The following is a 25,163-nucleotide window of genomic DNA, read 5'->3' as shown; positions in this document are numbered from 1 at the left end:
TGTGCGTTTTGACATCTGAACACCTCCATTAGTATCAAATCTGATGAGGTACTCCCAGGTATCCATTCTATTCCTAGCATGTCATACACTTGTTTGAAACATTCAGCTGAACTAGCTCTTGGCTCAGCCAATAAAGGCAGGATATGACTGAGCCTTATGGACCACATGCCCATTGGTTGATTCCCACTGAGTAGTCTAATCACTGCCATAGTAGCAGTAAGGATTTTACAATTGGCCTCAGCTACCCACACATGAATAAGATAATGGGGAGCAATATGTGGAAGAAACTGTATCCTGGAACAAACTGGAATGGTTGAGAGAGATGGGGAAGGGGAGGAGAAAATGTTAACTTCAGGAACCTTAAGGACTCTGGAAATCCAGCCATCCAGGGTTCCCACTGCTGATCATTAGTCAATGATCACTGGTGGAAAGAGCATTGTGTGAAAATTGATTGAGGGATGGGCAGGTTTTTTTTTCATAGAAACCCTACAGTGCAGAAGGAGGCCATTTGGCCCATCGAGTCTGCACTGACCACAATCCCACCCAGGCCCTACCCCCATATCCCTACATATTTACCTGCTAATCCCTCTAACCTACGCATCTCAGGACATAAGGGGCAATTTTTAGCATGGCCAATCAACCTAACCCGCACATCTTTGGACTGTGGGAGGAAACCGGAGCACCCGGAGGAAACCCACGCAGACACGAGGAGAATGTGCAAACTCCACACAGACAGTGACCCAAGCCGGGAATCGAACCCAGGTCCCTGGAGCTGTGAAGCAGCAGTGCTAACCACTGTGCTACCGTGTCGCCCCTAGGTTTGACTCTAATTTTTCATCCCTCCCCTTCATTATTTTCACAACTGAATTATCTTTGGTGAACTGCAATTCAAACAGGTTCCAGCAAGTCTATGATCAGATCTGAGGGGTGCACACATCATAGATCATAGAATCATAGAAACCCTACAGTGCAGAAGGAGGCCATTCGGCCCATCGAGTCTGCACCGACCACAATCCCACCCAGGCCCTACCCCCACATATTTTACCCACTAATCCCTCTAACCTACGCATCCCAGGACTCTAAGGGGCAATTTTTAACCTGGCCAATCAACCTAACCCGCACATCTTTGGACACGTTCAACACCAAGGGAAAATATGCACGCTCCAGTTTGGGGGGGGACTGCATTTGCAGTAATGTTGTCCATACAACTTGATGCTTCCAGCACTCAAATATTTCAACTTTCCCAAGTTGTATTGGATCAAAACAGGCAAATAGTTCTAAATTTAAAAAGGTGCCAAATCTGGCGCAGCTGCAGTCCCAATTACCTAATATCACAGGCTGGTGATCTGTGGAGTAATAAAACAATGAGAAACAGACTGTGCGTTTAAGTGCCTTTTAAAAGCATGGCAGATAATGCGCATAGTAGAATTGGTTTGGACTAATGAAAACGCTTAACAAAAGATACACATGGAAGATTTATTATTAAAGCTACAGGAATAAAATGTTAGGCTAAATGATTCATTAAAAAATGAATCTAATACTCAAACTATGTTGTCAGGGAGGGAGAGGAAAGGTGTTCATCAGTGTTTGAACACATTTTTAAAATCTGTGTCAAAATTCTGGATTTCCAAGCCTGGTGTCAACTTCATAGAAACCCTACAGTGCAGAAGGAGGCCATTCGGCCCATCGAGTCTGCACCAACCACAATCCCACCCAGGTCCTACCCCCACATATTTTACCCGCTACTCCCTCTAACCTACGCATCCCAGGACTCTAAGGGGCAATTTATTTTAACCTGGCCAATCCACCTAACCTGCACATCTTTGGACTGTGGGAGGAAACCGGAGCACCCGGAGGAAACCCACGCAGACACGAGGAGAATGTGCAAACTCCACACAGACAGTGACCCGAGCCGGGAATCGAACCCGGAACCCTGGAGCTGTGAAGCAGCAGTGCTAACCACTGTGCTACCGTGCCGCCCGGTAACTTAACCAGATAGGCTTGCAGCACTAAAATAGAGAGGATGGTAGGCTTAGGCTTGCAGCACTAAAATAGCAAGGACAGTAGGCTTAAGACAATTTGCAATATGACTTGGTGGCAAGGCCGATATTTACTACCCATTCCTAATTACTCTAGATAAAGTGGCGTTGGCCTACTTTCACGAAGCCTTTTGTATTCTTTTATAGGATGTGGACATCGGTGGCTAGGTCAGCATTTATTGTTCTTCCCTAATTACCCTCAAAAAAGTGGTGAGCCACCTTGAACCACTGCAGTTCATGTGGTGTAGGTACATCCATAGTGCCGTTAGGAAGGGAGTTCCAGGATTTTGATGCCGTCATAGTGAAGGAACAGCAGTATTGTTCCAAGTCAGGAAGCTGTATGGTTTGGAGGGGAACCTGAAGGTGGTGGTGTTCCCTTGCAACTGGTGCCCTTGCCTCTGGCAGTCTGGATGTTGAAGGGCCACCTGTATTATTAAGTGGAGAGAGTTTCAGGCTTCTGACTTAGCAACAGTGAAGGAATGATGATGTATACCAAAGTTATGATTTGGAGGGGAACCTTGAAGTGATGGCTGGAACTAATAGACTGCTAAGAAATGTGGACTGAACTCTGGAGGGCACATAGTGTTTTCCAACACCACTCCCTCAGACTGGAGCTTGAACCTAATTAATTAATTAACAATATAACAATTTTGCAATTGCAGTAGAGAAGGGAGAATCACATAGCAAACTTTTATATCTAAGTAAGACAAGCTTCAAAGTGATGTCAAATGAACTAATTGCAATCAGCTAGGCTGAATTGTGCTGGGTAAACTTGTAAACAGTGGAAAAAATACAGTAGGATAAAAACAAAATACTGCAGATGCTGGAATCTGAAACAAGAACAGAAAATGCTGGAAAATCTCAGCAGGCCTGACAGCATCTGTGGAGAGAGAGTAGACCCAATGTTTTGAGTCTGGATGACCCTTCATCACAGTATTGTGTCAGTCACAAAACCAGTATGTTACCCTAAAATGCAACTGTTCCACTGTGTAGTTAAGCAAACGTGGCTAACAAATTAGGTCAGGCAGTATCAAACCAAAAGACAAGACTTACACAATGCAAGACAAAATGAAAACCAAGCTGACTTTAAGAAATCTAACAAGCAACAAAGTATGCACTTGCTACTTAAATACTAAAAGGAATATGAAAAAAAACTGCCAAGGATATTAAAATTAACAGCAAAAGTATTTATAAATATATTGAGCAAGAGAGTGGCAAAGGGGAATGTCCATCAAAGACTGACTTGTTAAATGAATCCTTTGTATTGTTCTCTCTGGAGGAAAAGGGCAAAATACCAATGATGCAAGGAAACGTGGAGATCAACTTGGTGTCCTTAATGTCAGTCATAATAAATGATGATAGAGAAATGAATGGGACTCAGTTAATAATTTGTACCAATGCAAAAAATAAGTCTAGTGATTGCCCTGCTGCTTTGCAACTGGATGCTAAGATTTTAACTGATTATCTTTTTATTTCTCCCTGTTTGTAAAACGAGATCAGGAAGTTATAAATTGGGAATTTGTGTTGATGTGTGTTTCATTCTATAAGCACCATGCACTTGTACAAGAGAGTGTTGTGTTGAAAGCTTTCATCAGTGAATTATAACTGTTTTAAATTGTGGGCTTTTTTTTAGTCTGAATCCATTAAAAAAAATTTTTGTTTCTCAGAAAGCTACTACGGGAGGACCAACTTGAGGCTGGAACCAAAGCAGCACAGCAGGAGGAATTAGAGCGTCTCAAACGTCTAGAGCAACAGAGGAAGGAATTTGTATTACCCACGTTGCCATTTGAACTTCTACAAGGTGAGAGTGGGACAGTGGCCAACAGCCTCTTGTGCTGCCTGCAGCCTTTATTGATCATTTACATGTGCTTCCCTAGCATCACTTGCATTTGCTTGCGCCAAACAGAAGAGTTCTAAGAACTGTGGTTAGCTAAGATTGACTTTAATTTTGGGATTTCCATGTCAGTCTTATACATTTACAGAAACAAGGGAAGTGAAATCCAGACACAGGTGAGCTGTGTGTGGTTAACTCCTGCAAAAGACTAGGCTAATGTTATAGAGTCAGAGTTTTACAGTGCAGAAAGGGCCCTTGGCTCATCATGTCTGCTGGCTATCAAGTACCTATCTCATCCCATTTTGAAGCACATGGTCTATAGCCTTGTATGCAATGTCATTTCAAATGTTCATCTCGTGGATAGCCATGTTTTTCCATAGGTCTCTGAAGGTGGAAGGGCATGTTAGTGGAGTGGTGAAAAAGGCATATGGGACATTTGCCTTTATCAATTGAGGCATTGAATACAAAAGCAAGGAAGTTGTATAGAACATCTTGGAGTTGTATAGAACTTTGATGAGGCAATAGCTGGAGTAATCTGTACAGTCTGGTTGCCATATTATAGGAAGGATTCATTACACTTCATAAGTTAAATGTTCCACCCCAGGCAACATCCTGGAGATTCACCAGGATGTTGCCTGGGATGGAACATTTAAGTTTTGAAAAGAAGTTGGAGCAGAGATGATTGAGGGGGTGACCTGATTGAGGTGTACAAGATTGAGGGGCATGGACAGACTGGATATGGAGCAGCTGTTCCCCTTAGTTGAAGGGTTAGTCACCAGAAGACATGTTCAAGGTGAGGGGCAAAAAGTTTAGGGGAAAATGCGAGGGAAAACGTTTCTGCGCAGATGGTGGTGACAGTCTGGAATGCTGTTGCCTGGGAGGGTAGTGGAGGCAGGTTGCCTCACATCCTTTAAAAAGTATTTGGATAAGCACTTGGCACATCATAATATTCAGGACTGTGGGCCAAGTGCTGATAAATTAGATTAGGTAGGAGGAGGTTAGGTGGTTCTCGTGTGTTGGTACAGACTCAAAGGGCCTCTTGCATTGTATGATTCTGTGATGTTCCTTAATTGAATCAGGCATGAAAATTACTTCAAGAGGAAAGAAAGGAAAATGCAACCAATCAGATCAGGAATAAACCTCAAGTCTGGCATAAATCTGCATTTTAGGAAATTGTGCTTGTTGGCAAATAGGTCTTCAGCTAAAAGTCATCAAGCCGATAAGGGGCAATAAGGTAATTTCACAAGACTATACTCTAAACAAACAACCAGCACAAGTTTAGAAAACCTGCAGTGGCAATCAGCGCATCTAATTTTGGCACATCTGAGATCCAGGATATCTTGATGCCTGAAATATTGAGAATGCCGCAGCTTTGCCAAGGTGGCCTTCAGACCTGACTCTCCAATTCATGCTTCTCAGTGAGGCTCCCTAACAGAAGCACGCTTGACCGGAATGTAAATATTTCTTAGCAAAAGTATTGCCTAAGTTCCCCATATTTAATATTTTAAAACTTTTTACCTCAAACGGATGCATAGTAATCTGGACAGCAGCAAGAACAACTTGCATCAGTAAAGCACATTTTAATTTCTCACGGGAGTGTTGTCAGAGAAAAATTGGCACTGAGCCTTCGAGTTATTAGCTCAGCTGATCAGAAGCTTGGACAAAAGATTGGGTTTTAAGGAGGAAGCTGCAGAGGGGTTTAGGGAGATAATTCCAGAGCTCGGAATACATGACTGACAGTACGGGCACCAGTGGAGGGTGAAAGAATTGGTGATGCACAAGAAACCAGAAGGAAGAAATGCGGATATCTCGGAGGATTCGATTACAGTGAGGTTACAGAAATAGGCTGTAGTGAGTCATGAACAGATTTGGACAGTGATCATAATTTAAAAAGCTGTCCAACCATGACTGCCTTGGTCCAACTTGTCTTGAGCAAGTGACCTTTGATCACGATTGTTTCTAAAACCTGTTTTTCTACTACCCTTAGAATCCAATACTCAATCCTTAAAAAAAGAGCCAGTCTGGAGTGAAGGTAAGTGAATATGTTGATCTGAAAATATTTTACAAGTGCTACTGCTTTAAGCAGTCTTATTGTTTCATACAAATCAGTTAAGCAGTGATTGAAAATGTCAAAGTGTCAATAGGAAGAGACCTTTTAGGCAAACTATGCAGTAAATCCCAAGGACCCCTCAAGTTTGTTCGGTTTCTGTAGTTATGCACACAAAGTAGATAGCTGGTAACAATTCAGCTGTGTCCCTCACTGGAATAATTATTAATTGTCCGTGAAAACTCTTCTTTTATTGCCTAATTTCCCACTGGGTGAAAACCAGTAATAGATGTTGAACAATGGAGTGAAAGTCTTATCTCCAGGTGTTTGCATTAAATGACCACGCAGTAGATATAGTAGCAATGGTAATATTCATTATCAGGGACATTTTCCCTTTAAACCAGCTGTGTAGTGATTTTAAGAGTGCTGCTTATTTAGGAGTGCAACTAGTGCTACCTTCGGCGTGGTTAAACTGGGGTAAAATAAACCATATCTTAAAATTTTCATCACAGGTAAAGGTGAGTAAAAGATGTTGGTTTTGCTAGATCTAAGCATTCCAATGTTTTATGCACCCATTTCGCAAAATATAATCCGACTTAATACATCAATGAAAGTTGACAGCTTCGGAAATGTGATGTTTTTAATACGCTGATCATACAAAGTAATGATCCCCTTGTCCCCGTTCTGCTACTGCCTGCTAACCTCAGAGAGACATTTCAGCAAAAAATAGAACAAACGAGGACTAGATTTGGTTCTGGGACAGAAATAAGAACTGAAGCAATAACACAATGCTGAAAAAATTCATCAGGTCCGGCAGCCTCTGTAGAGAGAGAAAACAGTTAATGTTCCAAGTCTGTTTGGCTCTTCATCAGAATTCAAGAGAGGAAAAAATGTGTTCGAGATTAAACTGTAGCTGTGAGAGATTGCAACAAGATGTAGCAACCTTAAAAACAAAAGAGAGGCTGCCTTGCGTGGGAGGGAAATGGGGGAAGGAGGAGTTACTGCATTGAGACAAATGTATAGGATATTTTTAAAAAAGGGGTTTAAGATGGTGGAGAAAAGTCACAGTCTAAAGTTATTGAATTTAATGTTAAGTCCTGAGGACTATAACTACCCCTCTTTAATGCTGAGCATTCTGCACTCAGCAAAGGACTCTGTCTCATCCACTTCCGTCTTCACCTCAATGAATTTCGGGCTCCACACAATGCTGAACTCACATCTGTCTGCATGCTCACTTCTTTGGGCAGGAGTTTTTCTCCCATTCGATGGATCCTTTCACCCACTCCAGTATTCTCCCTCCACCTGGACCTCGCCCTCTAGCTTCCTACTTGCCCTTGATCTTTGAATTGAGAACTGTTGGTGTGACATTGGCCATCTCTGTTTCTCTGCCCCTCTCACCAATTCTAACCTGTCTCCCTCTCAGCTTCCTGCAGTTCATTCTCTTAGGTCCAACTGTGACGTTCTGATCAAACTTGCTGACGAGTGGTGCTGTTGTTATCTGGCACACTGACCCATACCTCACAGAGGCTGAGTATCAACACTCAGGCACTTGCTCCTATCTACCCAGTGCATGACCACATCACTGAACATTAATTCATTGTTTCCAGGATGGTCACTGACTTCATCGCCTCTGAAGATCTTCCCTCCATAGCCTCCAATCTCATAGTTTCCCCATCCCATACAGCCTGCTTCTATCATTTTCCCAAAATCCACAATTAGAGCTGCCTTGATTAAACCCACCATATCAGCCTGTTCCTGCCCCACAGAAGTAATTTCTTCCTATCTTGACTCCATTCTTTCTCGCCTTGTCCAGCCTCTTCCCACCCACATTCATGATTCCTCTGATGCCCTACGTCATATCAGCAATTTCCAGCCCCCTAGTCCTAACCATTTGTCCTATCACCTAAATAATTTCTCCTTTAACTTGTCTCACTTCCTGCAAATAAAAAGGTGTAGCTAGCCATGGGTACCCACATAGGCCCCAGTTATGCCTGTCTTTTTGTGATTATGTAGAATACTTCTTATTCCAGTCCTACTCAGGCCCACTCCCACGACTCTCTTTCCGTTGCATCAATTACCATCGACAGCTTTGTGTTCTCATCTGGACCAGGGAAGATTTATCAATTTTGCATTCAATTTCCACCCTTCTCTCATCTTTAAATGGTTCATCTTTGACACTTTCCTTCCCTTTCTTGACCTCTCTGTCCCCATTTCCAGTGATAGACTGACCACCAATAGTCATTACATACCCACCGACTCCCACAGCTCCCTCAATTACAACTCCTCACATCCTGCTTCAACCCATTTCCTTCATCCCTTCCCCTTCCAGAACCATAATAGGTCCCCCTTGTCCTCACTTTCCACCCCAGCAATCTCTGCATTCATTTTCTGCCAACTCCAGCATGATGCTACCATGCAACACCCCCTCTGGTCAGCAACCCACAGGGTATGCTCATTCAGTGACACCTTGGTCCATTCTTCCATCACATCTAAGTCCTCATTCCCTTCCAATGGCATCTTCCCTTGCAATTGCAGAAGATGTAACACCTGGCCCTTTACCTCCTCCCTCCTCAACATTCAAGGTCCGAAACATGCCTTTCGGGTTAAGCTACGTTTCACTTTCTACAGTATTTGCCACCCACAATGCGGAGAGACGAAACACAGACTGGGTGACAGCTTTTGCGGAACACCTTTTGTTCATTCCAAAAACCTTCCTGTTGCTTACCATTTTAACTCGGCCCTTGGCTTGCTGCGATGTTCCAGTGAAGTAAATGGAAGCTGGAAGAGCAGCATCTCGTCTTCCAGTTAGGCACGTTACAGCCCTCGGGACTCAACATTGAGTTCAATAACTTTAGACTGTGACTTTTCTCCTTCATCTCCAACCCCTTTTTAAAACAAAATCCAAAAAATTTATTGTCTTTTATGCAATAATCCTTTCCCTTCCACAGCAGGCCATCTGATTTTTGTTATTAAGGTTGCGATATTTTGTTGCAATCTCTCACAGCTACAGTTTAATATCTAACACATTTCTCCCTCTCTTTAGTTCTGATGAAGAGCCAAATTGACTCAGAACATTAATTCTGTTTTTTTCTCCCTGCACATGCTGCTGGACCTAAAATCATAGAATTTTGCAGCACAGAAGGAAGCCATTTGGCCCATTGTGTCTGTACTGACTCCTAAAACAGCTACCCAGCCAGTCCCATTCTCCAGCCCTACTTCCGTAGCCCTCTAAATAAATTACTTTCAAATATGTACCTGCTGAGTTTTTCCAGCATTCTCAGTTCTTGTTTCAGATTCCAACATCTGCAGTATTTTGCTTATAACAAGAACTGAAGATTTATTGGAAAAAAGATGTTTTAGGATTTCAAGAGAGAAATGTTGGTTAGAAAGAGGTGGCAATGAGCAGAACCGGTTGTATTCTGCTGTTCCAATTTCTCATTGCAGAGGAACCTGCACAGAAAACTGATGAAGTTCTGTCAGCTCCACCAAGACTCCCTAAGCCTGAGGTCATCTGTGTGGATATAAGCAGTGGGAGCGAAGAGGGTGCCGCGGCAGAAGAGCGAGTCATAAAAGACGGTGAGGGTCAGGTGCAGAGATCATTGATGGATCCCATTGTATTTTTTCCCTCTATAGTTATCTCATCTTTCTCCACCCATCTCTCTCATGTCTGCCCCCGACTGCAAACTTATGCTGAGGTTCATGCTTCCACAGATACTGATCTTGATTACCAGCTTGCCTTCAGTGGTGGGCAAATCTTTCCACTTGAGGGCCGCATCAGGGTGTGGAAATGGTTTGGTCGGGGAGCCGGCCATAAATGCTCAAGAAATTATCAATTATTATAATTATTTTAAGACAAATAAACACAATCCTTATCGTATAATTATCATAAAAACAATGATGTGCTGCACGCAATAGTGAAGCTGAATGTATATTGTTTTTCAAACCCCCTTAGATTAATATGAACAATGCAGTAGGTGATCCCTCTTTACAACGGCATCAAAGTTTGGTGTCATGCTCTTCCTCCTCCGCAGTGATGCCTGACCCCAATATTTTCTGTTTTTATTTCTGATTTTGAGTTGACTCGCATTATGAAGATCTTCTGACCAAATGCCAGATTGCAATGGGCTGAATTTCTTTTGTTCTTTCACAGGATTATGGTGCTGCTGGCTAGGCCAGCATTTGTGACCCACCCATGGGTGGCACAATCATTAGCACTGCTGCCTCACAGCACCAGGAACCTGAGTTCGACTACAGCCTTGGGTGACTGTCTGTGTGGAGTTTGCAAGTTCTCCCCATGTCTGCGTGGGTTTCCGCCGGGTGCTCCAGTTTCCCCCCACAGTCCAAAGATGTATAGGTTAGGTGGATTGGTCATGCTAAATGTATGGTACTACAGGGATAGGGTGGAGAAAAGGGCCTGGGTGATATGTTTTTTGAGTGTCAGTGCAGACTCAACGGGCCAAATGGCTGCCTCCAGCACTATAGGATTCTATCCCTATTTGCTCTCGCGTGATGGTGGGATGAACACAATGCTGTTTGGAAGAGAAATCCAGGATTTTCACCTAGTTACAGTGAACGAACGGTGATATAATTCCAAGTCAGGATGATGTGTGACTTGGAGGGGATCTTGAAGGTGGTGGTGTCCCCATACATTTGTTGCCCTGTCTTTCAAGGTGGTAGAAGTTGTGGGTTTGGATGGCGCTGTTGAAGGAGCCTTTGTTAAAATTCAATCAGAACGAATATAAACTTATTTCTCAGGTAGGAGTCCTTTGGTAGCAAGATTCCAGACATTCAGATTGGATAAAGACATTGGCTCATTCAGAAAAGAAAGGAACACAAAATAGTAGCAGGAGTAGATGATACAGCCTTTCGATCCTCCTCCAGCATTCAATACGATCACAGTTGATCTTGGGTTTCAACTCCATTTTCTCACCAGGTCCCAGTATCCCTTATTTCCCTGAGACCAAAAATCTGCCTTTTCCCAACCTTAAATATATTCAATGATGGAACATCCACAACCCAAAGATACACAACCCTTTGAGTGAAGTAATTTCTCATCTCAGCCCTAAATGATCAGCCCCTGACACTGTGCAGCTGTGTTTTAGATTCCCTGACCAGTGGAAACAATCTCTCAGCGTCCACCCTATCAGACCCCCTCAGAATATTGTAAAGTTCAATAAGATTGCTTTTCATTCTTCTTTTGCTGTAACTTTCACTGTGCTATAGCCACTTAAATTGGTGTACTAATTTACTTAATTAAAGACCACTTTTACATTCCGAGGAATAAAGCCTGTTGAATAAACACGCCTTTCTGCTGTTCCTGTTTTGTGTTAACACCTTTCCTATTTTTCATTGCACCTTATTTTTTTGTGTTTCCCAGAAGATGTGATTGAGCTGAGCTCAGGGGAAGAGGATTCACTGCACATTCTTGACAGTGAATCCAGCAATGAGGAAGAGGAGGTGAATGAGGAGACTAGTGGTGCACACGTGAACGATGCCTTGAATCAGCCAGACGATCTGGGCCGTGTCCTGGTCAACATAAATCATCCGCCAAATGAGCAAGATATTTTCCTGGCGCCCCAGCTGGCACGAGCTGTTAAATCACACCAGGTAATTGGAGTTCACCGTTTTTTTCCCGAGGTATTGTGCAAGGTTTTGTGCCAAGCACAGCATTTCTTATCGTCTCTCCCCAGCTGGTGAGACAGCTCCAGTTGCATAGTGGGGCGTGTGTAAGGTGATGAATCTGCCATCGTTCTCAGAAGTCAGTAACTGAATCTTTTGAGGCTATAATTTTCAACAAAATTGCCAAGTTTTGTGAAGGTGGATTGTTTTAGTGGATTTTCAGTCATTGTTATTGCCTCCTCCCTGGATCTTCATTTGACTTGACAAATGTGTTTGAGTAAGGCAGTCCTAAAATAATCATTCATTTGTATCTGGGATTTGTTTGAGGTTTCTGTTTTAATGATGGGGCTTTTTAACCTTTTCACTCTTTAGTATTTTCTACCATTTACTTGAGTTTGTGCTCAACCCACTGAGCTGTTATTACTTTGGTTCAAAGGGGAAAGAGATTGAATATTATGTGGGGCAAGTGGGCAGAGTTAGACAATGACCTTTCATTTCTGGGAACTGGATTTTGAGACCAGTTGAGATGGATCAAACCTTGTCTTTGGGTTTTGATGAAATGAGTCTTGATTAATCTTAGCCTAGCCCCCGAGTGAATGCAGGTGTGCAGCACCAAGTTATGTTAACTTGGAATAAATTTAGTAGACTGCCTCTAAGGTATACATATTTGAGAAATGGAAATCAGGTACTTACTTTTCTGAGGAAAGAGGATTCAGAATTCTGACAGGGAACTGCCTGAATTGCAGTGAAGCATTGTTATATTCTTGTGTTCTCACCCAAATGGTTGCTGCTGATTCATGTTCTTGGGCTGCAGTGCTGTTGTTAATCACCTTTCTTCACAGATCACCTTCACTGAGTGTTGAATCTGCGCTGATGCTAGCTGCTCTGGGGGAGAGGATTTACTACTTGGTAATGTCAATAGAGATCTTTTTCCAGAGACATTCTCAACATCAAGGACCATTAAATCCTTTGAAACAACTGCAGTGGATGCCTTGGTCTGGGTTAAGAGTATTTCTTTTGTAGCCATTCTCTCAGCTGTATGGAAAAAGCACCTTTCCCTAGATCTTTCCCAATGTGAGATTTGCCTTTGTGTTTCTGCCCTCTGTGCAGATAACCCCTGTTGCAACAACATTGGGCAATGCTCGGAACTTGCCCTGTGCTGTATGTTTAGGAAAAGGCATGCGAGCAGCAACATGCTTTGATTGATTTTGTAGTTTCTAAGAACAAACTCTACCTCTGTGTACTTCACACTTTCACTCACTGCCCTCTTGCTATTCACCTCTCTTTGTATTTATTTTTGTATGGCATTTTTGCAAAACAACATGTTATGCGTACAAACTTATTTCTAAGCATTAAATGGGCTGTTCCTGCAGACTCTTATTGTTCAGTTTCAGTATAATACTGTCGGGATGTATCTAGTTTTGAAGTTCCATAGTGTTTCAGTTGATAACTTGACTTTTGCATTTTATTCTGGTCTGCATACATAGGTTGGTGGAATTCGTTTCCTGTATGACAATCTGGTGGAGTCACTAGAAAGGTTTAAAAGCAGCAGTGGTTTTGGCTGTATCCTGGCACACAGCATGGGCCTCGGGAAGACACTGCAGATTGTCTCCTTTGTGGATGTCCTCTTTCGATACACAGAAGCTCGCACTGTCCTTGCCATTGTACCGGTCAGTATTTACACATTGGTTCAATTACTCACAACAGTGAAGGGCCTTTTTTTTTTGACGGTGAAAAAAAAAAATCATAGATTGTACCCGGCATGGGTGTTGGTCTATGTGACGCAAGGGTTCGGCCTTTTTGCGTACATATCAGTGAGATGTAATGCAACAGCCTGACTCTCATCTCTTCAGGAATGGTGGTATTGCATTCTATATAGTTGTTGCACAATGATGTCATTGGTATTCCCCTGCCTTGGTTAAGAAAAGGTATTTGAAAATACTTGGCTATGAATACTTGGAATGATGTAGTTTCCAAAAGGTTAAGCATTCAGCTGGAGGAGAGGGGAATGTTGAGCATCTTAGCCAGTGGTTACAGAGAAATGGAAGGAGCAGATTTAATTGTTGGTTGAGTGTTCCTGTTTAGAAGTAGTGAGGTGGAACCTGTGATGATTATAATGTGTAAATGAGAGTGGAGGATTGTTTTTGTGCAGGGATGATATTGGCTCTTTTTCATTTCAGGTGAACACTTTGCAGAACTGGTTGGCTGAGTTTAACATGTGGCTACCCGCCCCAGAAGCACTTCCTGCAGATTACAACTCTGAGGAGATCCAGCCCAGGAGTTTCAAAGTTCACATCCTAAATGATGAACACAAGTATGTTCTGTTTAATTTTTTTGAAGGAGGTTTTCCAGGGCCTGATCTGGTCCATGTAAAGGGAGAGGCTGCACAAACACCTCAAGTTCCAGAACTCTGGGAGTTCATGGATACTTGTTATTTAGAAACATAGAAAACTACAGCACAAAACAGGCCCTTCGGCCCCACAAGTTGTGCCGAACATATCCCTACCTTTTAGGCCTACCTATAACCCTCCTTCCACTAAGTCCCATGTACTCATCCAGGAGTCTCTTAAAAGACCCTATTGAGTTTGCCTCCACCACCACTGACGGCAGCCGATTCCACTCGCCCACCACCCTCTGTGTGAAAAACTTCCCCCTAACATTTCCCCTGTACCTACCCCCCAGCACCTTAAACCTGTGTCCTCTCGTAGCAGCCATTTCCACTCTGGGAAAATGCCTCAGAGTCCACCCGATCTATGCCTCTCAACACCTTATATACCTCTATTAGGTCTCCTCTCATCCTACGCCTCTCCAAGGAGAAAAGACCGAGCTCCCTCAGTCTATCCTCATAAGGCATGCCACTCAATCCAGGTAACATCCTTGTAAATCTCCTCTGCACCCTTTCAATCTTTTCCACATCCTTCCTGTAATGAGGCGACCAGAACTGAGCACAGTACTCCAAGTGGGGTCTGACGACGGTCTTGTATAGCTGCATCATTATCCCCGGACTCCTAAACTCAATCCCTCGATTGATAAAGGCCAGCACACCATACGCCTTCTTAACCACCTCCTCCACCTGCAGGGCCGATTTTAGAGTCCTATGGACCCGGACCCCAAGGTCCTTCTGATCCTCTACAGTACTAAGAGTCTTTCCCTTTATATTGTACTCCTTCATCCCATTCGACCTGCCAAAATGGACCATGACGCATTTATCTGGGTTGAAGTCCATCTGCCACTTCTCCGCCCAGTCTTGCATCCTATCTATGTCCCTCTGTAACTTCTGACATCCCTCCAGACTATCCACAACCCCACCAACCTTTGTGTCGTCAGCAAACATACCAACCCATCCCTTCACTTCCTCATCCAGGTCATTTATGAAAATGACAAACAGCAAGGGTCCCAGAACAGATCCCTGGGGCACACCACTGGTGACCGACCTCCAATTAGAAAAAGACCCATCTATACCCACTCTCTGCCTCCTTTGGGCAAGCCAGTTCTGGATCCACCGGGCAACAGCCCCTTGGATCCCATGCCCTATCACATTTTCTAGAAGCCTTGCATGGGGGACCTTATCGAACGCCTTGCTAAAATCCATATAAACCACATCTACCGCTTTCCCTTCGTCAATGTGTTGAGTCACATTTTCGAAGAACTCCACCAGGCTCGTAAGGCACGATCTGCCTTTGACAAAGCCATGCTGAGTATTCTTGAGCATACTAAACCTCTAAATGCTCATAAATCTTGTCCCTCAGGATCTTCTCCATCAGCTTACCAACCACTGAGGTTAGACTCACCAGTCGGTAATTTCCTGGGCTATCCCTATTCCCCTTCTTGAAAATAGGAACCACATCCGCAATCCTAGAATCCTCCGGCACCTCTCCCGTCTCCATCGACGACGCAAAGATCATCGCCAGAGGCTCTGCAATCTCTTCCCTCGCCTCCCACAGTAACCTGGGGTACATCCCATCCGGACCAGGCGACTTATCTATCTTGATGCCATTCAAAGATTCCAGCACAACCTCTTTGTTAAAGTCCACAAACTCAATCTTTTCAGTCCACCGCAAGCCCACAGTACATCCACCCATGTCCTCCTCCTCTGTGAAAACTGAGGCAAAATACTCATTAAGCACCTCTGCCATTTCTACCGGTTCCGTACAGATTTTCCCGCCTTCACCTTTTATAGGCCCTATTCCTTCACGTCTCATCCTTTTACTCTTCACATATTTATAGAACGCCTTAGGGTTTTCCCTAATTCTACTCGCCAAGGCCTTCTCGTGACCCCTTCTGGCTCTCCTAATTTCCTCCTTTAGTCCCTTCCTACAAGCCGTATACTCATCTCGATCTCTATCTTACCTTGCTTACCTTGCAACTGAGTACCAACCAAATTAAAATTGAGAGCCCCCCATTGGTTCTCGCAATAAATACACCTCCCTCTGAGCCATGCAAACCTGAAATGTCCCCAAGGCCCTGATGTCTGTTCAGGTGGATGTTTCATACCTTTATTTAAGGAGAGCGGCGAAAAAGTGATGTCATTTACATATCTGCTTGCTGTTGCTGAGATCTTATTGTACACATAGTTTCTGATCAGTGGTAACCCCCAGGATATTGATGATGTGGGATTCAAGGATGACAATACCAATGAATGTCAAGAGATGATGGTTAGATTATCTCTTGTTGGAGAAGTTTGTTGCCTGGCAATTATGTGGCTACAAAGCAGGTCAGAGGTTCAGAATCCAGCGAGTAATTCATCTCCTGACTCCTCATAGTTTCTGATCAGTGGTAACCCCCAGGATATTGATGATGTGGGATTCAAGGATGACAATACCAATGAATGTCAAGAGATGATGGTTAGATTATCTCTTGTTGGAGAAGTTTGTTGCCTGGCAATTATGTGGCTACAAAGCAGGTCAGAGGTTCAGAATCCAGCGAGTAATTCATCTCCTGACTCCTCATAGTTTCTGATCAGTGGTAACCCCCAGGATATTGATGATGTGGGATTCAAGGATGACAATACCAATGAATGTCAAGAGATGATGGTTAGATTATCTCTTGTTGGAGAAGTTTGTTGCCTGGCAATTATGTGGCATGAATGTTACTTGTCACTTGTCTGTCCAAGCCTGGATATTGTCCAGATCTTGCTGCATTTGGATATGGACTGCTTCAGTATTTGAGGTGTTGCGAATGTTACTGAACATTGTACAATTATCAGTGACCATCCCTACTTCTGATCTTATCAATGGAAGGAAGGTCATTGATGAAGCAGCTGAAGATGGTTAGGCCTAGAGCACTGCCCTTAAGAACTCCTGGAACTGACTTGATTGGCTTCCAACATTCACTTTGTTAGATATTACTCCAAAGAAACAAGAAGCAGGAGTAGGCCATTCGTCTCTTTGAGACTGCTCTGCCATTCATTTTGATCTCGGCTGATCATCGAATTCAATATCCTGACCCCCCCCCCCCAAAACTTTCCCCTCCAACTAGTTGCGAGTTTTCCACCTGATACCCATTGACTCTCCCCCACCCCCCCACTTTCCCCTCCAACTAGTAGCGAGTTTTCCGCCTGATACCCATTGACTCCAGTTTTGCTGGGGCTCCTTGATGCTGCACTCGGTCAAATATGGCCTTGATCTCGAGGGCTGTCAGTCTCACCTTACCTCTGTTGTCTATGTTCGGACCAAGGCTGTAATGAGGTCAGGAGCTGAGTGACCCTAGCGGAACCCACCTGAGCATCAGTGAGCAGGTTATTGCTAAGTAAGTGCTGCTTGACAGCGCTGCTGATGACTCCTTCCATCATTTTACTGATGATTCATAATAGACTAATTGGCTGGGTTGGATTTTCCTGCTTTTGTGGACAGGGCATATCTAGGCAATTTTCCACATTGCTGCATAGTTATCCATGTTGTAGCTGTACTGAAGCAGTTTGGCTAGGGGGTATAGCAAGTTCTGGAGCACAAGTCTTCAGTACTATTGCTGGAATATTGTTGGGCCCCATAGCTATTGCCATATCCAGTGCTTTCAGCCATTTCTTCATATTACGTGGATTGAATCGAATTGGCTGAAGACTCAAATCTTTGATGCTGGGGACCTCTGGAAGAGCCCAAGATGGGTCAGCAACTAGGCACTTCACGACTAGATATGGCAGAACTGCAGAGCTTCAATCTGATCCATTGGTTGTGGAATTGCTAAACTCTGTCGTATCATTTGCTGCTTTCACTGTTTAGCATGCATGTTGTCTTGTGTTGTAGCTTCATCGGGTTGACATCCCATTTGGGTATGGCTGGTGCTGCTCCAAGCAAGCCCTCCTGCACTCTTCTTGTACCAGGGTTGATCCTCTGGCTTGGTGGTAATGGTAGAGTGGGGGACATGTTAGGTTATCTGGTTACAGATTGTTGTTGCGTACAATTCCACTGCTGATGGCCCACAGTGCCTCATGGATGCCCAGTCTTGAATTGCTAGGATCCATTTTGAAGCTATCCCATTTAGTGCTTTGGTTGTACCACACCGCACGATGAAGGGTGATAATGTGAAGACAGGATTTCTCTCCAGAAGGACTGTGTGCTGGTCACTCCTACCTGTTCTGCCATGGACAGATTCATCTGCAGCAGAACAGGTAGGTGAGGATGAATTCAAGTATGTGTTCCCTCACCATCTGTCGCAGACCCAGTCTCGCAACTGTGCGCTTCAGGACTCAGCCAGCTGTCTATAGTGCTGCTACCAAGCTATTCTTGGTGAAGGACACTGAAATCCCCCACCCAGAAAACGCTCTTCACCCTTGCCGCACTCTGCTTCTTCCCCGTGATGTTCAACATGGAGGAGTACGAATTCATCAGCTGATAGGGGATGTTACATGGTAATGAGCAAGGGGATGTTACATGGTAATGAGCAAGAGGTTTCCTTGCCCATGTTTGACCTGATGCCAGGAAACTTCATGGGATCTGTAGTTGATGTTGAGGACTCGCAAGGCATTTAACAGTCAACCACATTGCTCTGTATCTGGAGTCATGTGTAGGCTAGATGATGTAACGATGGCAGATTTCCTTTGCTAAAGCATATTAGTGAGCCAGATGGGGTATTTCTGATGATCAACAATGGTTTAATGGTCATCATTAGACTTTTAATTTCCGATTTTTAAAAATTGAATTCCAATTCCTCCATCTGACATGGTGGGATTGAATCCCAGTTCCCCAGAGCAATACCCTGGATCTTAGAGATTGCTAGTACAATGACAATATCACTATGCCACTGCCTTCCCTTGTGGAAGCACTAATCAAACATTACCATTGTGGCTAATAATGCTAGAAGTGCATCCTATGATATTTTGGTATTTTGTTTGAATTGGTGTCTGGCAACCCTTTGCACTGGTATGATACAGGGTTCTGTAAAAATGTACATCTGGAATACTGGGGCAATCTGATATTCCTTCTCTCTTTGTAGAACAACTGTGGCCCGTGCTAAGGTGATCAATGAATGGTCGACGGATGGCGGCATGCTGTTAATGGGGTATGAGATGTATCGCTTACTGTCATTGAAAAAGTCATTTGTTACTGGGAGAAGGAAGAAGACAAAGAAACCAGCCGGACCTGTGATTATAGACCTGGATGAGGAAGATCGGCAACAAGAACTGCTAAAAGGTATTGGGGAAATAAATTGCATTTATAGCACATTTCACAGCCTTAGTTGTCCAAAAGCCCTTCACTGCCAATGACTTGCCTTCAAAGTGCAGTCACTAGGCTTGTTTGACCAATAATGCAATAATACAGAGCAAGATCCCACAAACTGTCATGAGATAAATGACCTGTTAATTTGTTTTGATGGTCCTGATTGAGAGACTTTGTTGACCAGGACAGTTTGGGAATTCCCAACTGCTCTTTGAAAACCTACCATCAGATCGTTTATGTCCAGCTGAATAGATAGATGAGAATTAATGTCCAAATTAATCTAAATTAATATCCAGTGGTGTCACTGACAATATAGCACTCCATCATGTCTGTGCTGAAGTGTCAGCTGCATTTTGTGCTCGATTTTGAGATGGTGCTTTATAGTCTATGGAAGAGAAAGAATGGAATCTTAAACTGGTAAGCAATTCCATTGATATTTTGCCCATATGAGACAAGAGGGGAGGGCATTTTGTCCCTCATCACTGTACCTGCTGTCTAATAGAAGTCTAAGATTAGTCTCACTGATTCATGATATTTCCATTGCCAATAACTTCCTTTATTTCAATTTTTTATCAAGCTTTCCTTTAATCGTTACAGTAGTCTCTGCCTCAAAATCTCCTTGTGGCAAAGCACTTTGTATTGCCACAGTTCTCTGCATTTCACACTCTTCAACCAACCTGATGGTTCTGTGGCATGATAGGAAGTTGCAACGATGACGAGGGCTAGTCAGCCCAGTGTGTGTTTGCTGGCACTTAAATAACATTTCTATAGTTGGAGGAACCTGTCTTAGTCACTTAGATACTTTTTATAATTAATGCTTTATGGTGTTGCCTTAAGTTCATATTGCATTGTGTTCCTTTTCATTTGATCAGAAGTTTGATTTTTCCATAGGAATTGAGAAAGCGTTAGCTAAGCCAGGTCCTGATGTAGTTATTTGTGACGAAGGCCATCGCATAAAGAATTGCCATGCCAGCACATCTCAGGCCTTGAAGAGCATCCGTTCGAGGCGGCGAGTAGTCCTGACTGGATATCCACTCCAGAACAACCTCATGGAGTACTGGTGCATGGTGGACTTTGTCCGACCCGATTTCCTTGGTACCAGGCAGGAGTTCAGCAACATGTTTGAGCGTCCCATCCTAAATGGACAATGTATCGACTCCACCCCTCAGGATGTCCGCCTGATGCGATACCGCAGTCACGTTTTACACAGCCTGCTAGAAGGGTTTGTACAAAGGTGAGAACTTGGGTGGTAGACTTGTCAAAATTATAGTTTCACCCCATCTGGAGCACTATTCAGATCTGAAAACTGGGAGGGATTTATTGGTTGCGCTGCAGATCACTGCAGATTAACCACCATGATACTACAATTAAATTATTGGAAAATATTGCATCGTCTAGGCTTGTAGTTCCTTGCATACTGAAATTTAAGGGTTTTCTAATTAAGGTGTTTAAGCTGATAAACTAGAAAGTGAAAATATATTTTCTGTAGTGGGAGAGTCCAAAACAAAGGGCATAATGTTAAAATAAGATCTAGGTTGTTCAGGGAAGATTTTAGCAAGCACTTTATACAAAGGATTGTGGAGCCATTCTTATTCAAAACGTTGTTGAGGCTAGGGGCCAGGTGAAGATCTTAACTGAGTTTCATTGACTCTTGTTAGGCAGGGGTAGCAAGGGATGTGGAACACTGATTAATCTGAGTTGAGACACATTTAGGGAGAGGCTTTATGGCCTAACACAGTTCGTATGCATCCTGGTCAGATTTTTATTTAAGTTGCATGCTAATGTGTTCTAAGTTTTTTTTTAATGCCTACATAATTTTTCAGAATTTTCTGTCTGCTAATTTTGGTGTGTCCCAACCAGGCAGACTGATTTAAGTCCCACTAACGGTAGCAATTTATTTTTGCTGCCACAGGTGGGGAAAGGCCATGGGGTGTCAGGTAGTTTACTGAATTCTTTCCTATAGAGCTGTTGACTTTTGAGATGCCCAGTAGGAATGAGGTAATCATAAAAGCTCTTTAGGGCACATACAGTGATCCATTTTAAAAAACCTTTATGACAGAACAATGCATTCAAATTGCTTGCAGCATGCATTTACAATAAGAGTGCCAATACCTGTAGGAATCCTGTGGAGACAGGTGTAGCACTGATAGCAATAACTGTAGGGAGAGATGTCCGTACCTCTGCCTGGTAGGAAGAAGGGGTGTCCGAGCCCAAATGTGGTGGGAAGAGGGTAGCAAGAGTGCAGAATTGGGTGGGGGACTTCAATGTCCATCATCAAAAGTGGCTTGGTAGTATCACCACAGACCCAGCGGGCCGGGCCCTAAAGGACATAACTTCCAGACTGGGACTGCAGCAGGTGGTGAGGGAAAAACATGTTTTATCTCATGCTCACCAGCCTGTCTGCTGTAGATGCATCTGTCCATAACAGTATTGGTAGGAGTGACCACCATACAGTCCTTGCAGAGACAAAGTCCCATCTTCACATTGAGGATTCCCTCCATCATGTTGTGTGGCACTACCACCATGCTAAATGGGATAGACTTGAGACAGTTCTAGCAACTCGAGACTGGGCATCCTAGAAGCAGCATCATCAGCAGCAGAATTGTATTCAACCACAATCTGTAACCTCGTGTCTTGGCATATCCCCCCACTCAGCTATTGCCATTAGGCCAGGGGATCAACCCTGGTTCAATGCAGAGTGCAGGAGAGCATGCCAGAAGCAACACCAAGCACACCTAAAAATGAGGTGTCAGGATTACTTGTATGCCAAACAGCATAAGCAGCAGGTAATAAACAGAGCTAAGCAATTTCACAACCAGCTGATTGGATCTAAACTCTGCAGTCCTGCCACATCCAGCCATTAATGGTGGTAGACAATTAGACAACTCACTGGGGGAAGTGGCTCCACAAATATCCTCATTCTCAATGATGGAGAAGCCCAGCACATCAGTGCAAAAAATAAGGCTGAATAATTTTCAACAATCTTCAACCAGAATTGCTGAGTGGATGATCCATCTCGCCCTCCTGTGGAGGTCCCCAGCATCACAGATGCCGGTCTTCAGCCAATTCAATTCACTCCATGTGATATCAAGAAATAGGAAGGAACTCGATACTCCAAAGACTATGGGACCTGACAGTATTCCTGCAATAGCCCTGAAGCCTTGTGCTGCAGTTCCAATATAGCTACAACACTGGCATCTACCCGGCGATGTGGAAAATTGCCCAGATATGTCCTGTAGACAAGAATAAAGGCAAATCTAACCTGGCCAATTACCATTTCATCAGTCTATTCTTAATCATCAGTAAAGTGACGGAAGGGGTCATCAACAGTGCTGTCAAAGTGCCTGCTCACGAATGTCAGTTTGAGTAGCGCCAGGGTCACCCACTCCTGACCTCATTGCAGCCTTGGTTCAAACATGGACAATAGAGCTGAACTCCAGAGGTGAGGTGAGAGTGACTGCCCTTGGCATCGAGGCACAATTTAACCAAGTGTGCGTGCAGTCCTCTGGTAGACGTCATACCTGGCACAAAGGATGGTGGTTGGAGGTCAGTCACTCAGCTCCAGGACATCACTGCAGGAGCTCCTCAGGGTAGTGTCCTAGGCCCAACTATCTTCAGCTGCTTAATCAATGCAATTCCTATCATCGTAAGGTCACAGGTGGGGATGTTCGTTGATGACTGCACAATGTTCAGTATCATTCGTCACTCCTCAGATACTGAAGCAGTCCATGTCCAAATGCACCAAGACCTGGACAATATCCAGGTTTAGGCTGTCAATTGGCAAGTGCCAGGCACTGACCATGTCCAAAAAGAGAGGATCTAACCCCATGACATTCAATGGTATTACCATCGCCAGGGGTTACCATTGAGCAGAAACTGAACTGGACTAGCCATGTAAATACTGTGGCTACAAGAGCAGGTCAAAGGCTAGGAATCATATGCCAAGTAACTCACCACCTGACTCCCCAAAGTTTGTCCACCACCTACAAGTCAGGAGTGTGATGGAATACTCTCCACTTGCCTGAATGAGGGCGCTTTCAGCAACTTTAAAGAAATTCAACACCATCCTGAAGAAAGCAGCCCATTTGATTATTACCCCTACCACAAACATTCAATCCCTCCATCACTGGCGAATAGTGACAGTTGTGTGTACCATCTACAAGATGCACTGCAGGGACTCTCTAAGGCTCCTTAGGCAACATCTTCCAAACTCTCAACCATTTCCATCTAGAAGGACAAGAGCAGCAGATTCCTGGGAACACCCCCACCTGAGGTTTCCCTCCAAGTCACTCACCATCCTGACTTGGAAATGTATTGTCGTTCCTTGACTGTTGCTGTGTCAAAATCCTGGAATTCCCTCCCTAACAGCACTGTGGTTGTACCTACACCTCGGACTGCATCAGTTCAAGAAGACAACTCGCCACCACGTTCTCAAGGGCAGTTAGGGATGGGCAGTAAATGCTGGCCTAGACTTTAAGTGAAGACTTCCTGCAAGGCCCATCTTGTACTGTCATTAATTGTTCAATCTTTCTACTTGTTATCCACCCACACTGGAGAAGTTAGTGAAGGTTGTTCACCTTGAAGCTCAGATGGTTAAGGCAAGATTTTGAAAGTTCAAAATCATTAAGTAAAAAATGAGAAGCTGTTACCAGTGGCAAAAGAGTTGGTAACCAGGAGTCACCGATTTAAGTTAATTGGTTAAATAAGACAGGTGATGTGAGAATACAAAATGTGATGTTATAATCTGGAATGATTTATCTGATGGATGATGGAAGCAGACTCTAACTTTCAAAAGCTAACTGGATAAATATTTGAAGAGCAAAACTTGCAAGGCTATGGGAAAAAGGGCATGAGAGTTGGACTAATTAGGTGGGTCTTTCAAAGAGCTGGCACAATCATGATGGTGCTGTGCTGTGATTCGTTGCTCTGCATCATCAGAGTCTTTACTAATATTACTATGGGCACCTTGTCACAGCTATTGTGAACAGCAAGGATCCTCAAACAAATCCCAGAAATGAAAACAGAAAATGCTGGAAATACTCAACAGGTCCGGCATCATCTGTGGAGAAACCAGCAAAGTTAACATTTCATTTTGACCTTTCATCAGAACTCAAAATTCTGCTTGATTGACTTTCCCTCAACCGCGGCTTTTTTCAGTCAGTGTTAAAGTAAATTATTTAACGAAACTGTCAGTTTCTCATTCTGTCCAGTAAGAAACTTCACAGACCTACATCTCTCCAATTCATTTTAGAAGATAATGTTATGTTAGTATAAGCTGTTACTTCTAAGGATTAATAACATTCAACTCATTGCAGACGAGGTCACGATGTCTTGAGAGGTCACCTTCCTGATAAAGAAGAACATGTGCTGCTAGTTCGTCTCTCCAAAATTCAGCGATCACTGTACACCGAATTTATGAACCGTTTCCGAGATGCAGGGAACAGTGGCTGGTTGGGGCTTAATCCTCTGAAAGCATTCTGTGTCTGCTGTAAGGTAGGCCTCTTATCTTTTCAGAACTAAGTGGTACAATAGAAACTTGTTGATTTGATAAAATGCCTTGTATCTTTGTTCAATATACTCAGCAATCAATGGCTGGTTTCTGGCAACTGACTAACTTCTGTTATTGATGCTTTGTCAGGTCGTGTTAGGGCTTGTGTATCATTAACTGAAGGGAATAGTTGATGTGAGAGCCTCAAGGATACTTTATTCTTTATCAAGCCTACGCTATACCTGGTGTTTGATTGTGTTACGTGATGCAAAAAATGAATTGTTCACCCTGCTGACATGTTAGAATTTTGCTACATTTCAATCCTAATAATCTCAAAAATCTCTTGTTGTGATGGACATTATAAAAAAAATTCAAGGTACACAAAAGGAGACAAAATTGAAAGAATCGAGGTGATTTGACTAGAATGAAAGCAAAATACTGTAGACACTGGAGATCTGAATTAAAAGCAGAAAAGGTTGGA

General features: G+C 43.5%; 1 protein-coding gene across 2 annotated transcripts in view; it reads left to right on the top strand.

Annotated features, from left to right (window-relative positions):
• The window catches only part of rad54l2 (RAD54 like 2), a 78,877-nt gene that overhangs the window by 27,216 nt on the left and 26,498 nt on the right, over positions 1-25,163 (top strand). The window contains exons 3-11 of one of the 2 annotated variants that reach the window (XM_078209377.1): positions 3,707-3,840; positions 5,861-5,905; positions 9,365-9,496; positions 11,298-11,527; positions 13,027-13,209; positions 13,720-13,853; positions 18,971-19,167; positions 20,086-20,428; positions 24,510-24,687. In XM_078209377.1, the coding sequence (XP_078065503.1) occupies positions 3,707-3,840; positions 5,861-5,905; positions 9,365-9,496; positions 11,298-11,527; positions 13,027-13,209; positions 13,720-13,853; positions 18,971-19,167; positions 20,086-20,428; positions 24,510-24,687 (1,576 nt within the window). The remainder of the gene's footprint in view (positions 1-3,706; positions 3,841-5,860; positions 5,906-9,364; positions 9,497-11,297; positions 11,528-13,026; positions 13,210-13,719; positions 13,854-18,970; positions 19,168-20,085; positions 20,429-24,509; positions 24,688-25,163) is intronic. The other variant, XM_078209378.1, reaches the window with a different exon arrangement.

The sequence above is a fragment of the Mustelus asterias genome, chromosome 3 (genome assembly GCF_964213995.1).
Source record: "Mustelus asterias chromosome 3, sMusAst1.hap1.1, whole genome shotgun sequence".
Classification (NCBI taxonomy): domain Eukaryota; kingdom Metazoa; phylum Chordata; class Chondrichthyes; order Carcharhiniformes; family Triakidae; genus Mustelus; species Mustelus asterias.
This window is presented reverse-complemented; position numbering and strand designations above follow the sequence as displayed.